This window comes from Tenrec ecaudatus, chromosome 4, assembly GCF_050624435.1.
Source record: "Tenrec ecaudatus isolate mTenEca1 chromosome 4, mTenEca1.hap1, whole genome shotgun sequence".
In the NCBI taxonomy this organism is placed as follows: domain Eukaryota; kingdom Metazoa; phylum Chordata; class Mammalia; order Afrosoricida; family Tenrecidae; genus Tenrec; species Tenrec ecaudatus.
In genome coordinates, this window is record NC_134533.1 from 144,422,362 (window position 1) to 144,437,490 (window position 15,129).

At 42.5% G+C, this 15,129-nt stretch overlaps 1 protein-coding gene across 2 annotated transcripts in view; it reads right to left on the reverse strand.

The window, feature by feature from the left end:
* PCCB (propionyl-CoA carboxylase subunit beta) overlaps positions 1-15,129 on the reverse strand; it is a 110,080-nt gene that overhangs the window by 19,604 nt on the left and 75,347 nt on the right. For both annotated transcript variants that reach the window (XM_075546880.1, XM_075546881.1), the window contains exons 9-10: positions 11,289-11,370; positions 4,208-4,331 (exon numbers count right to left, since the gene is read on the reverse strand). In XM_075546880.1, coding sequence (XP_075402995.1) covers positions 4,208-4,331; positions 11,289-11,370 — 206 coding nt within the window. The remainder of the gene's footprint in view (positions 1-4,207; positions 4,332-11,288; positions 11,371-15,129) is intronic.

Below are 15,129 nucleotides of genomic sequence, written 5' to 3' on the forward strand. Positions count from 1 at the left end.
AAATAAACAAAAATATTGTTAAGAACAAGGGGGGGTCAGAGCAGAGACCCAAAACCCATCTGTAGACAATGGGTATCCTCTCATAGAAAGATCACAAAGAAGAGATGAGTCAATCAGGATAAAGTAAAGCACCGATAAAACACACAATATTCCTCAGGTTCCTTGAGGCTTCCTCACCCCCCACTATCATGGCCAGAACATGTATACCGGTACAGGTAAGTGCTCACAACACATGAAATCCATGTCAGATAAACCCCTCAGGAACAGAAATGGGAGTAGGGATACCAGGAGGATAGGGGGAAAGTGGGGAGAGAAAGGGAGAAGAAATCACAGAGGAAGGGAGCCAGCAGTCAGTGTAAAATATGAAAATTAAAATAATTTATAATTTATCAAGGAGTCACGAGGGTGGGAGGGCAGAGGATGGGTAAAAAGATAAGCTGATGCTATAGGCTCAAAGAGAAAATAATGGTGGCAACATATGTACAAATATGTACACAATTGATATATGGAAATGTTATAAGAGTTGTAAGAGCCCCCAATAAAATGATCTTTAAAAATAAATCAGCAATGGAGCAAAAAGGGAACGCCTAGATAGGAAAAAGAAAGTTTGTCAACGACACATTGGACGAGGAACCAATCTAAACTTTATAGAAAGCTTCAACACTTCAACAACAAACATAATAATAATCCAACGAAAAATGGGCAGGGGACATGAACAGCCATTTCACCAAAGAGGGCGTTCAGGCAGCCAACACACATACGAAGAAATGCTTGCAATCATTAGTCATTTGAGAGACACAAATCCAAACAACTCATCACTTACCCCAGCCTTAACAGCAAAGTGCAATAGAGAAGAAAACAACATATGCTGGCAAAAGCGGGGAGAAACTGGTGGGACAGTGCACGGGGCAAGCACGGGGACGCGGTATGTCACGCCCTCTAAAAGGGACTGGCCACATCCTGACTGTTGCCAGACCCTGAGGAAACAGAGCTGAAGCACAAACGCATGTACACATCCCCACCGTGTGCACTGCGGTGCTAGTCACAGTAGCAAAACGATGGAAACTAACTAATACCCGCCAGGGAAGGACAATCAGCCTGGTCCATACAAAAACACATAAAAGGAACACCACCAAATGTTAAAGAATACTGATGAATCTGTAAAACACCTCAGAACATACAGGGAGTGGAGAGCAAATGTTCTGAGAATGATGAGGGCAATGAATGTACAGATGTGCTTGACACAATTGATGGATGTATGGATGGTGATAAGAGTTGTATGAGCACCCAATAAAATGATTTTTAAAAAAGAACATACATGGAAAAACCTGGAGAATATTGGGCTGAGTGAAATCAGTCAATTACAAAATGGCAAACTGTAAGTAATTGCTGTTATAAAAGTCAAGAAAAGACCTTCAAACTAAAAGAAACATTCTTTGTAAATTGTCGGCGGTGGGAAGGAAAGTCATGGCCTAGAGCAGAGGTTCTCAATCTGTGGGTCGCGACCCCTTTGGGGGTCGAATGACTGTTTCACAGGGGTCGCCCAATTCATAACAGTAGCAAAATTACAGTTATAAAGTAGCAGCGAAAACAATTTTATGGTTGGGGGGGGTCACTACAACATGAGGAACTGTATTAAAGGGTCGTGGCATTAAGAAGGTTGAGAACTACTGTTCTAGAGGATAAACAAATGTTAACATGGGTGAAGGTGAAGGTGAAGGCTATGTACAATAGGAAGGGGGCTTGAGGAAAAAATCACGGTAGCACTGGGAGGTTTGCAAGCCTGAAAGGCAACAGAGGAAAATAAAAACGCCATTCTGAAACAGTTGGAATCTTTGAGTAGATGCTTGTATAGAAACAAAAGCTAAACAGATGTGGGAAGGAGAGTGGGAATACACTCATGAATATGTATTCGTTTTATAAAAGATATTTACATATGCTTATTTAAGCTTTGCTGCAAATCCATGGAGGTGATGGAACATAGAGAAGGCAGAGCTAGGAAAGCTTCTTAGACATCATCAAATACCTGAGTCACTGAGTGGCGGAACCGACGGCGCAGGGCAGTGTCTTGAAGGGCACCAGTGTCAACTGGCTCCACTTCCATGGGAGCAATTCTGACTCATGGCAGCCCTAGGCGGGGTTGCTACTTTCACGGGAGCAGACAGTCTCATCTCTCTCCTTGCAGTTGGCAGCGCAACGCTATCCCACTGCGCCACTAGAGCGTCTTCTAGCCAGGTCGGGTGTGGGGGGGAACCCACATACTCACTGCCATCTAATGAATCCCAATTCATTGTGACTAACTAGGGGGTTCTGAAACTGTAAATCTTTATAGAACGGACTAGCTCATCTTTCTCTCACGGAGCAGCTAGTGGATCTGAACTCCCAATCTCACAGCACCATGCCCACAGTATCACTAGGGCTCCTTAAGGGGGTCAGTTGAGAAAAAACAAAGCCCACATGGAAGAAGCACCCAGCCTGTGTGATCACGAGGTGTCGAAGGGATCAGGTAGCAGACATCAAAGAACAAAAAATCCTATCACTGTGAATGAGGTGAAGTGCGGAGTAGGGACCCAACGCTCATCTGTAGACAATTGGACATCCCCTTACAGGAGGGCCTCAGGGAGGAGACGAGCCAGTCAGGGTGCAATATAACTATGATGTAACAGAAAACTTTCCTCTAGTTGCTAAATGCTTCCTACTCACCTCTATCATGATCCCAATTCGACCTTACAAATCCAGCTAGACCAGAGGATGTACACTGGTACAGACAGGAACTAGAAACACAAGGAATTCAGGACAGATGATCCCTTCAGGACCAGTGGTGAGAGTGGCGATACCACGAGGGTAGAGAGAAGGTGGGGTAGAAAGGGGGAACTGATCACAAGGATCTACATGTGACCTCTTCCCTGGGGGATGGACAACAGACAAGTGGGTGAAGGGAGACATCGGGCGGTGTAAGACATGACAAAATAATAATAATTTATAAATTATAAAGGGTTCATGAGGGAGGGGGAAGTGGGGAGGGAGGGGAAAAATGAGGAGCTGATACCAGGGGCTCAAGTAGAAAGAAAATGTTTTGAGAAAGATAATGGCAACAAACATACAAATGTGCTTGACACAATGGATGTATGTATGGATTGTGATAAGAGTTGTATGAGCCCCCAATAAAATGATTTTAAAAAAAAAGAAATCCATCCATTGACAGACAACAAGATTTTGAGGAGGTGTAGAACCACACTAAATGGGGAAAAAATGGTATCTCCAACAAATGGTGCTGCAAACATTAAAATTTCTATTGAAGAATGAAACAGAACCTATATACCTATATACAAAAACACGCTCAAGACAGATTAAAGAACTCAATGTGAACCCTAGAATTATAAAGATCATCAATGAAAAACAAAACCAAATTTGGGGACCCTAATACATAGCATAAATACACTATCAAATATAAGTAAATACACACACACAGCAGAAGACAAAATAGATTATTGGGATCTCCTGAAAATAAAACACTCATGTATCAAAGATTTCATCAAGACTAAGCGTGATTACCAAACAAAGTGCATTAGAGATGAGTATAGAATATCAAAGGTATAAATCTAACTTAAACAGTTAAAACTTTGTCAGTTGATCTATCCTATGATGCATGCTGGACCTGATCTGGTTTTCAACATTTTCTGTACTTTTGTTTATATTAGGATGTATCTCGAGGTGTTACATCACTAGAGATCACCCGCATGAAGCTGTGTTATGTTTTTCTGTGTTTTGGTTCATGAAACCCAGAATTGATAAACCTATAGGGACAGCAAGTAGAATATGGGTTTGGGGAGGAGACGGGGGCAGGTACAGTGTTAGCAAGCAAGGAACGGGGGGAGGGGGCAGACAGGTGGGTGTAAAGAAAGATGATGTCAAGGAATCCAGGAAGAAAAATAATATTTGTAAACTGATTGTGGTAGCAATTGTATGATTCTGCTTGATGTGAATTAACTCATGGAACGAGAAAAACAAAACAAGAACTAAAGACCTTGAAAGCTAAGGCAGTAAGTTATTCATAAGTCCTTAAAACAAGGAAGTATAAAAGAGTCATTTAAATATTAAAAAGAAAATAAATGTATAAGAATGCTTATTTTGAGGTGTTTTATCTGGTCACAGGCTGTATGTCTAAGTAACGACATGCCCCCAATTCCCTCTCGATTCCTCCTACCTGAGGCCACCTTGGGCTGGTTGCCAACTATCCCAACGGTCCTTCCATTCATTCTTGCAAAACCAACAATGATGTTCTTTGCATAACTGGGCATGATCTCAAAAAATTCTCGCTCATCAACAACCTGCAGGAACAAATTTACTTCTGAGTTCAAAATGACAAAGACAAGTAAAGAGTAAAATTACACACACCACAGCAACACATCTAACCCAACTCATTCTCCAAGGACATCCTAGGGCCTTAGGTAAAGCTGGCAGCGCCACACACTACAAGGTTTCTGCTTCTAATTGATTCTTCTCGTCCAACTTAGCTAATTAGCTCCTGTATAATGTTTAGTGGCAATGGAGATAACTGGCATGCTCATCTTGTTCTTTTGTGTAACAGAAATACCCATAAAGTGATCATATTAAATAAGATCTTGGTTTTGGAGAAGGTCAATACTAAATTATTTTCATATCAAAAAAAAATCCATAAAAAAAGAAAGTATCCAACAATTCCTATCTTCTAGAGCAGGGCCATTTTTCTGCCAAAGGCCATTTAGATATCTATAAAATCATTATGGGCCATAACAGTTCAGCATTTAATTAACTCATCTCTAACGTGATGACGAGAACTGCTTCTCTTTGGTAAGTCATGCAGTGTTAGCTGGTGTCATTGATTGTTGCAGGCTTTTTATGGTCCATGGGCCAGAAGTTCTAGAGTTTCTTAAAGACTTTCAGTATCTGTGGAGATAATACACCTCGGCATCAACGTATATTTATATGAGAGGGACAAAAAAAACAGACCCTGGAGTGCACTGGGCAGAGCAGGGCTTTCTTATTACTCATTTTTCTCACCAGGCGAGCATCGAGCAACTAACTCCCTTGTAGTGTACCCAGTGGCGTTGCCTGGAAAGTCTCTCTGGTCACATTGAATTTTTTCATAAAAGCAATGTTGCTCAAACCTCGTTTTTTGTGATGGTCGGTTTAAGAAAACAGTGTGCGGCTGTGAAACTTTGTTTCCTGCTCAGGAAAAATGCCACAGAAACTGTTGTGATGTTGAACATAGTTTTCTTGTTTCAAAACAGGTGAAATGTCGATTTAGTGCATTTGGAGTCTCCCGAATGCCACAAATCAGACCTTTTTGTTGCACATGGTCACGCAATCTTTTCAGATTCTCTAAATAGAAAGCTGGATTAGCAGTCTGACCTTGCGGAATGATGCTCGCCTAGTGGGAAAAACGCAAACAACAAAAGCTCCATGGAGCTTTTCCCATTACTAGAAGGATTCCCCCACATACTCACTGGAAAATGTCTCAGTCCTGACCCAGGGACAAGGAGCCTTGTGATGCACAGTCACAGCGTTGCTCCTAAGGGCCTGTTCCAGACTTGGAGAGTCAGTCCCCTCAATCTGATACACCTGGACTGTGCAAATAATACAGTGTCTGGAGCAGAACACTTAGTAACAATCCTGACATGCAGATGACACTACCTTGCTTGCTGAAAACAAAGAGGGCTTGAGGTCATTTGTTCATGAAAGTCAGGGACTGTGAACCTCAGTAATGGATTGCACCCCAATGTAACAAAAACCCAAATTCCCACCACTGCTCATCACGATAAACAGAGAAAAGATGGAAGTTGTCTAATTGCATTTTACTGGATCCACAATCAACATTCATGGAAGCAGCAGCCAAGAAACCCAAAGATGTAGGTCACTGGACATCTCCTTAGAGAAGGGTCTCGGGGAGGAGACTAGCCAGTCAGGGTGCGATGTAACAATGATGAAAAATACAACTTTCCTCTAGTTCCTATATGCTACCCCTACCCACTCCACCCCGGCCACTATCATGATCCCAATTCTACCTTACAAATCTGGATAGACCAGAGCATGTACACTGGTACAGATAGGAACTGGAAACACAGGGAATCCAGGGTGGATGATCCCTTCAGAGGCAGTGGTGAGAGTGGCAATACTGGGAGGGTGGAGGGAGGGTGGGTTTGAAAGGGGGAACCGATTACAAGGATCTACATATAACCTCCTCCCTGTGGGATGGACAACAGAAAAGTGGGTGAAGGGAGACGTTGGATAGGGCAATATATGACAAAATAATAATTTATACATTATCAAGGGTTCATGAGGGAGGGAGGAGTGGGAGGGAGGGGGGAAATGACGAGCTGATGCCAGGGGCTTAGGTGGAGAGCAAATGTTTTGAGAATGATGCGAGCAGTGGATGTACAAATGTGCTTTACACAACTGTATGTACGGATTATGATAAGAGTTGTGTGAGCTCCGAATAAAACAATATTTTAAAAAGCATTATGCAGTATAGCACCAACAGAACACACATCATATACCTCTAGTTCTTTAATGCTCCTCACTCTCACAGCACCAGTTCTACCTCACAAATCCTGCTAGACTGGTGTGTGCACATGGGTACAGATAAGAGCTTTGGACACATGGAATCCAGGAGAGAAAAAATCCTCAGAAACAGTAATGGGAGTAATGAATCCATGAGGGCACGTGAAGGAATGGGGATGCAGAGTGGGAAAGGGGAACTGAGAGCAATGTATAACTCTCCTTGATGGGGTTACATGAATAACAGAAATGTGGGTAAAAGGATACACTGATGCTGTAATATATGAAAAATATATAATAATATATAATTTATTAAGGGTTTATGAGGGTGGTAGGGTGGGGGTGGGAGGAAATAAAGAGGAGCTTATATCAAAGGGCTCCAAAAGAAAGAAAATGTTTTGAAAATGATGGCAATATCTATCAAGTTCCCTTGATATAACTGATTTATCGTTCGTGATTTAATATCTGTAAGAGCCCCAATAAAGTGACTAATAAATTTTTTAAGCATTTGAAAGTTTTATGAATTTTGTTATTGCTTGTTCCAATTTCCATGCGGTATAATAATTGATATAGCCTAGGACTATTTTGTCTTTTAAGTGTTCATAGAATTTCTGTTCACAACATCATGGCTTTGTGATTTGTATGCGTGAAGCAGTTGTTTCCAAGGAATTTGGTCTCTTTAAGCTTTTTGCCTCTGGTGGGATTAATCTCTGATAGAATTGTTTTCTCCTAGGAAACTGACCAACTTAGTCCTTTCTGAGTCTAAATTTCCACTTCAATGGTTATTCTCACGTTTACTTTGCGTTCATGCTAACATTTTCCCCGATTCAGTCAGCTAGAGGCTGCTTGCTCTATTTCATTATAAACGAAAACACACACTGCCATTGAGATGCTTCAGACTCACCGCAACCTCGTAGGGCAGAGAACTGCCCTGTGCATTTCGGAGACTGGAACTCTTTACAGGAGGGAAAGCCTCATTAATCACCTGCCGAGCAGCTGGTGAGTTTGAGATGCTGACCTTGAAGTTAACGGTCCAAAGAACTTGGCCACCAGGACTCCTTAATTATACCAACTATTTTACTATTCCCTTCTTCACGGATTTCTGTTTATCTTTATTAAATAGCTTCTTGTTATTTCTGTCTCATTCTTTTAGGTGTTTTTTTCCAATCATTTTATTGGAGGCTCATATGACTCTATCACAATCTATACACACATCCACTGTGTCAAGCACATCTGTACATTTGTTGCCATCATCATTCTCTTATCATTTTCTTTCTACTTGAACCTTTGGTATAAGCTCCTCATTTTCCCCCTCCCTTCCCACCCCCTTCCCTCACGAACCCTTGATAATTTATAAATTATTATTGTGTCATGTCTTACATTGTCCAACGTCTCCCTTCACCCACTTCCCTGTTGTCTGTCCCCCAGAGAGGGGGTTATATGTAGATCCTTGTGATCGGTTCCTCATTTCTTCCCCTTACCCTACTGGTATCGCTATTCTCAAAATCAATCTTGGGGGGTTCATCTGTCCTGGATTTCCTGTGTTTCTAGTTCCTATCTGTACCAGTGTGTATGCTCTGGTCTAGCCAGACTTGCCAAGTAGAATTGGGATCATGATAGTGGGGGGTGGGGAGAGGAAGCATTTAGGAACTAGAGGAAAGTTGTATGTTTCATTGTTGTTACACTGCACCCTGACTGGCTCGTTTGATTGTTGTTAAACTGCAACCTGTGATCCTTCTATAAGGGAATGTCCAGTTCACTACAGATAGACTTTTGGTCTCCACTCCGCACTCCCCTCATTCACAATGATATTTCTTTGTTCTTTGCTGCCTGATCCCCGATCCCTTCGACACCTTGTGATCACACAGGCTGGTGTGTTCTTCCATGTGGGCTTTGTTGCCTCTGAGCTAGATGGCTGCTTGTTTATCTTCAAGCCTTGTTCGATCTCCATGTGCTTGTCTTTATATTTCTGTTCTTTTATTGATGATTTCTAATTTTACAGTTTTGTTCTCTGAGAAGATTGATGGAGCATCTCAAAAAAAAATTTTAATTTACTGAAGCATGATTTGTAGCCTAGCATATGGTCTATTCTTGAGAATGTTCTATGTGCGTTGTTGGAGAAGAACATATACCATTGTTTTGTTGGATGGAGCATTCTGTACATGTCTGTGAAGTCGTTTTTAATGATCATGTTACTGAGTTTTTCTGTGTCCTTTATCAAATTTTTTTCTTGACCTTTAGTCCTTCCTTGAGAGTGGTGTATAGAAGTCTCCTGTTATTGTTGCTGTGTCTATATCCTTTTTCAATTCTTTGAGTATGTGTTTGACATACTTTGAGGGCCTTTCATTGGTGCATGTTTATTATACATATGGCTTCCTGAGCTATTGTTCCCTTTAACATAAGGTGACCAGACGTCCCACTTGTGGCAGGACAGTCCCAATTTTTAACAATTTTCCCGTGTCCTGCACCATTTTAAAAAGTGCTGATTTTTGGAAAGAATGCACGACAAGCTAGGGTACACGGTTTTCAGCTGCCATGTGGCTATTTCGCCAGGATATGAGTTTGATCAGTGGTGTCGCGCTGGTGTCGCGCTGGTGTCCCGCTTACCAAGGTTAAAGTCTGGTCCCCTTACTTTAACATTATGTAGTGTCCGCTCTTATCTCTGATGATGTTATCTGCTTGGAGGTCTATCTTCTGCGCGATTAATACTGCTACCCCTGCTTTCTTTTGACTGCTGCTCACTTGGGATGCTTTTGTCTAGCCTGATTTTTATTCTGTTCATGTCTTTGTTTGTATGGTAGGTGTGTTCTTTTTTTTTTTTTTGGTAGGTGTGTTCTTGTAGGCAACATATTAATGGATTTTTTTTAATTGTTTTATTAGGGCCTCATACAACTCTTATCACAATCCATACATACATCAATTGTGTTACGCATATTTGTACATTCATTGCCATAATTATTCTCAAAACATTTGCTCTCCAACTAAGCCCCTTGCATCAGCTCATTTTCCCCTCCCTCTCCGCCCCCCCTCCCTCATGAACTCTTGATAATTTATAAATTATTATTTTGTCATATCTTGCCTGGTCCAACGTCTCCCCTCACCCACTCTTCTGTTGTTCATCCCCCAGGGAAGAGGTCACATGTGGGTCCTTGTAATCGGTTCCCCCTTTCCATCCCACGCTCCCTCCACCTTCCCAGTATCGCCACTCACACCACTTGTCCTGAAGGGATCATCCGCCATGGATTCCCTATATTTCCAGTTCCTATCTGTACCAGTGTATATCCTCTGGCCAAGCCAGATTTGTAAGGTAGAATTGGGATCATGATAGTGGGTGAGTAGGAAACATTTAGGGAGTAGAGGAAAGTTGTATGTTTCATCATTGCTATGTTGCACCCTGACTGTCTTGTCTCCTCCCCACGACCCTTCTGTAAGGTGATGTCCAGTGGCCTACAGATGGGCTCTGGGTCTCCACTCTGCACCACCACCCTCATTCACTATGATAAGATTTTTTTGTTCTGATGATGCCTGATACCTGATCCCTTCAACACCTCGTGATCACACAGGCTGGTGTGCTTCTTCCAAGTGGGCTTTGTTGCTTCTGAGCTAGATGGTCGCTTATTTACCTTCAAGCCTTTAAGACCCCAAATGCTACATATTTTGATTGCTGGGCACCATCAGCTTTCTTCGCCACATTTGCTTATGCACCCATTTGTCTTCAGCGATCATATCAGGGAGGTGAGCACACAATGATATGAATTTTTGTTCTTTGATGCCTGATATCTGATCCCTTTGGCACCTCGTGATCACACAGGCTGGTGTGCTTCTTCCATGTGGGCTTTGTTGCTTCTGAGCTAGATGGCCACTGTTCACCTTCAAGTCTTTAAGACCCCAGACACTGTATTCTTTTGATAGCCGGGCACCATCAGCTTTCTTCATCACAGATTTTGTTTTCCTATCCATTAGGCTACTATCTGGCTTTGTCTTTACTGGTGTATTTAGTCCATTCACATTCAGTGAAATTGTTTATATGTATGTATGTGTAACTGTCATCTTACTTTATATGTGTGTGTGTTCTGTTTACTTTCTTTGTTTCTCCTGTGCTATTTCCTTGCTTTGGGTGTTGCTGTGTGTGTGTGTGTGTGTGTGTGTGTGTGTGTGTGTGTGTGTGTGTGTTGGGGAGGAATTGTCTTGTATGTTGGTTTTAGGTCCTTGTGTTGTTGCTGTAGGGTTTTGGTCATAGTACTTCATAGAGTGGTTTTTGTTTAGTATTTTTGGAGTTTCTGCAGCATTTCCCTTGAGCAGGAAACAAAATGTCACAGGCGCACGCTGTTCTCTTAAATCAGTCACGAGATTTGAGTGACTGCTTTTTTAAGCAGTGACCAAAGAGAGCCTTCCCATGCAATGCCACTGGATGTACTAACTCAAAGCGAGTTGTTCAATGCTCACTTAGCATGAAAAATGTATACTATGCCCCCAAGACTCCATGTACCTTAGAGTACCTTCTTAAACACCCCAGAGCTCAATTGGCCCTCAAGTTCATCTGAGCCACAAGCTTACATAGTCAATGGTCTTCCTAGAATACACTATTCAGTGTACCCTGTCCCCATGCCCACCCCATGCAGTATCTGTTCATCTGTGTAGCCCAGCATCAGGGACAGTGAGCCAAGTATTTTCTCAATAGCCTGAATCACTGTGGCCACGAACATGACCCCACTAGCACAAGAAAGATAGGCAGGTGCAGTTCTTACAGAGCGTATGATGTCCTCCATGTCATAGGCTTTAGTGGACTCCAAAGGGACGATCGTGTCAAGCTCAGGAACCAGGCGATCACTGTGGGTAAAAAGGAGGGTGCAGGGGCACTGGATTACTTGATGTTGCTGTTCTAGCCAAAGTTTTTAACTCCCACCAAGCAACCTTTCCTGGCGTAGGTTTGGTAAGAAGGTGGGAGAAGATAACAATAGGATTCACCTGTAACTAATGGCAAACAGGATTCCATCGAGTACCATCCTGCTGTTTAAAATGAACCCTTCTGAGAAACAGGAGGAAAGGTTCTCATGACCAGCAAAAGCCAGGAGTGGAGCTTGTCCTCTGGATCCAAGATCCCTGCTCAGTGAACCTCCTGGATCCAGATGACAGCTACGACATTGGAGAAACAACAGCAAAACCAGGAAATCTGGAGCGTGGAAAAAATGATGGACTACCCAACCCACAGAGCAAATAAAGCTGAGTGCTTCTGTGCAGGGGGCTGGCTTGTACTGTGGGTGCCTCTGGACACTAAATTAGGTTGCACGTGCTGGCCTACTGAAGTGGAGCTGAGGGCCTCTGGCCTGAGGCTTACTGGAGTGGAATGACTGGGCACTTAATTCTGGAAGCTGGGTCTGCTGACTCACAGAGCTTAAGCTGACTGCCTTTAGGTTGAGGCTTATACCAAAGCGGTATGCCCTTAAGGCATATTTATTAACAGACTTGAGAAAACTTTGTAGCATGTCCTGATAACTCAGACTTAAGCATTTCTCACTGGCATTACAATCTGTTAACTTCCTTAATAAACCCTTTAATCACACTTTTTCCCTGAGTTCTGTATAGCCATTGCCATGGATATCGCAACCTAGAGCTGAATTATAGAACATTAATTAAGTCAGCGCAGAGGGAGCTATAGTCAACATCTGACAAGCCAGCTTAGCTGCCTTTGAAGGGATGAGGTGAGAGTCAGGGAGGGACATCGTGGGGATTAGGCTAGTTCTGTCCCTGATAGTTTTGCGAAGCAGTCATCAAAGCTGCATGTGTTAGACAGGGTTCTCTAGAGAGACAAAACCAGATTGCTAGTAATTTTATATAGATATTTATAAATATAGATAACACAAGAAATGAACTGTTAAATTATATGCAGATAGATATATAATACAAGAAATGAACAGTTAAATTATGAAGCAGTACAAATGGCTCAGTGTGACTCACTCCCCTGAGAGTTGAGACACTAGCAGTCCTTTAAGTCTTGAGGGCCGCCAGTCCCTTCTCTGTAGAGAGAGCTGGGCTGTCTATACCCAGGCAGCAAACAGCAAGGCAGGTCACACTGTCGGTCCCCAGCTCCAGAGATGTACGTTCCAATCATGTGGGTTTAAAGGGACCTCAACTTACAGCAACACAGTCCACAGGATAGGCATCCCACAGGTAGTGTGCCCTTTAAATTGAGGCACAGAACAAGCAAGGCAGCTGCACACTGATCCGATGATTAAAGAGCGAGAGACTAGAAAGACAAGGTTCAACGAGCAATTTATCTCTCCACCCTTCAATTAATCTCACTTGTGTCTATCGGCCAGGTTGGCACAATAAACTATCACACTGCATTCCTTTGGAACCGCCATATGAAACGGAGACTGAGACGCAGACCAACCAAAGAGACAGCATGATTTTAGAGAAAATTAGCTTATTCCCTGAATGATTATTCCTTCATTTATCTTCTCTGCACACACCTACAACCCAGGTACTACATGAGGAAGTGAAGGTCTTCAGACATTGAGTGTTCAAAAACAAGGTCTTGGAAAAAAGTAAATGTTCTGTAGAGACCATGAATATGGATCTGAATCCATATTCCGTTAGAAGGTTAACCCATGAAAACTCCTTTAAAATGGAAAATTAGAAAAAAAAAAGGGAAACCGAGCTGATTCCAGGAACCCAAGTGGAAGGTGAATTATGAGAATGACGAGTGCAACGAATGTATAAGGGTGCTTTGCTCAATTGATGTATGTACAGACTGTGATAAGAGCCTTATGAGCCCCAATAAAAAGATTTTTTAAAATAATAAAATAAAATATACTTTATAAAAATTAATTTAATTTATAAACTAACAATAAAATATGTTCATGTAAAAAATAAATAAATAAAATGGAAAATTGAGCTCTCTGATGAGCAAGATCACTGCAGGCTAAATGCTCACACACACTCTTCTGTCTGTACTTCTGGGGCTGGATAGGGCAGCTGAGTCCTTTCCCACACTGTAAAAGGGATAAGCAACATGTCAAACCCAGCTTCCGGAGAGTTCTGTCCTAGGGGATTGGGTATCTACATAATCCAAACCAAATCCATTGCTTTTGAGTCAATTCTAACTCTCATTGACCTTGCAGGACAGAGTTGACCTGCTCCATATGGTTCTCAAGACAGTGGTCTCTACAGAAGCAGATCACCCCATCTTCAACCACAAAATGGTGGTGTTCAATATTGGGGACACACAGCAGGGAGTTAGTATGTTCTGACTACCCCACAGGGAACAGAACAGATGAGCAATGGGAGCAAAGCAAAGCCACAAAACCCCTGAGGCACCCCAAAATTAGACTTCAGTCTAAGAGAGGCAGCTCCTGGAATTCCCCCAGACCAGTGGGGAGATAATCATAAAGGTCAGCAGACAGACCTGGGAATTATGTAGCTTTTTGCTGGTTTGCTAGTTATTATCTTTCTTTTGGTTTGTTTTCTTTTCTCTTTGTATCCAATCTTCTGTTTTCTTTTTGTTTGGTCTCTGTTATTGTTGATTTGCCTCCTTATATAAGATAGGCATGGGACGCAAGCTGGAACCAATGGTTCCAGAGGGATTTAGGGGGAGAAGGAAGTGGGAGAAGGGAGGGGTTAGCAAACAACGCCATAGACCGGAATAACTAGGGAATTAAAACTGACAACAAGGAGAAGGTAGAGATCCTGAGGGTGTTGGAGCAACAACAATCTACCTGAGAGGAATTACTAAGAGGCAGAAGAAGGGCGAGCATGATGAAAGTAAATCTATGGATAGAGGTATAAACCTAGGTGTGTACATATGTCAATAAATTAAGTCATAAAAACAGAGATTTGGCCTATTTACATATATTTATAAAGCAATACACTGAGGTAGTGGACGGACTTCAGGCCTCTGCTCTTGCCCTTCCTCAATGCAAAAACACTTTGTTCTAACAATCTGGCATTCAGTGATGCTCACCCTCTTGGCACAATTGCTGAAGACAAAATAGGTGCATAAGCAAATGTGGTGAAGAAAGCTGATAGTGCCCGGCTATCAAAAGAGATAGTGTCTGGGGTCTTAATGGCTTGAAATTAAACAAGCAACCATCAGCAGAAAATCAACAAGCCCATATGGAAGAAGCACACTAGCCTGTGTGATCATGAGGTGTCAATGGGGTTGGGTAACAGGCATCAGAAGACCCCAAACAAACAAACAAAAAACATTATTTTGAGAATGAAGAGGGTCAGAGCAGAGACCCACAACCCATCTGTAGACAATGGGACATTCCTTTACAGAAGGGTCATAAAGAAGGGGTGAGTCAACAAGGGCGCAGTTGACTCACCTATGAAATACACAACAATCTGCTGGTTCCTAGAGGGTTCCTCACCCCCCACTATCACAATCCCAGTCCTGATAGTCCACTGTGGGCTAGGCCAGAGCATGTGCACAGGTACAGATAAAAGACAATAGCGCACGACACTCGGAATCCAGCAACAGGCATGGGAGTAGCAATACCAGAGGGTAGGGAAAAGGTGAGGAACAGAGGGGAGGAAGAGGGAACCGGGAACAACAGAAACCATGGGGGAAGGGAGACAGTGGTCGGT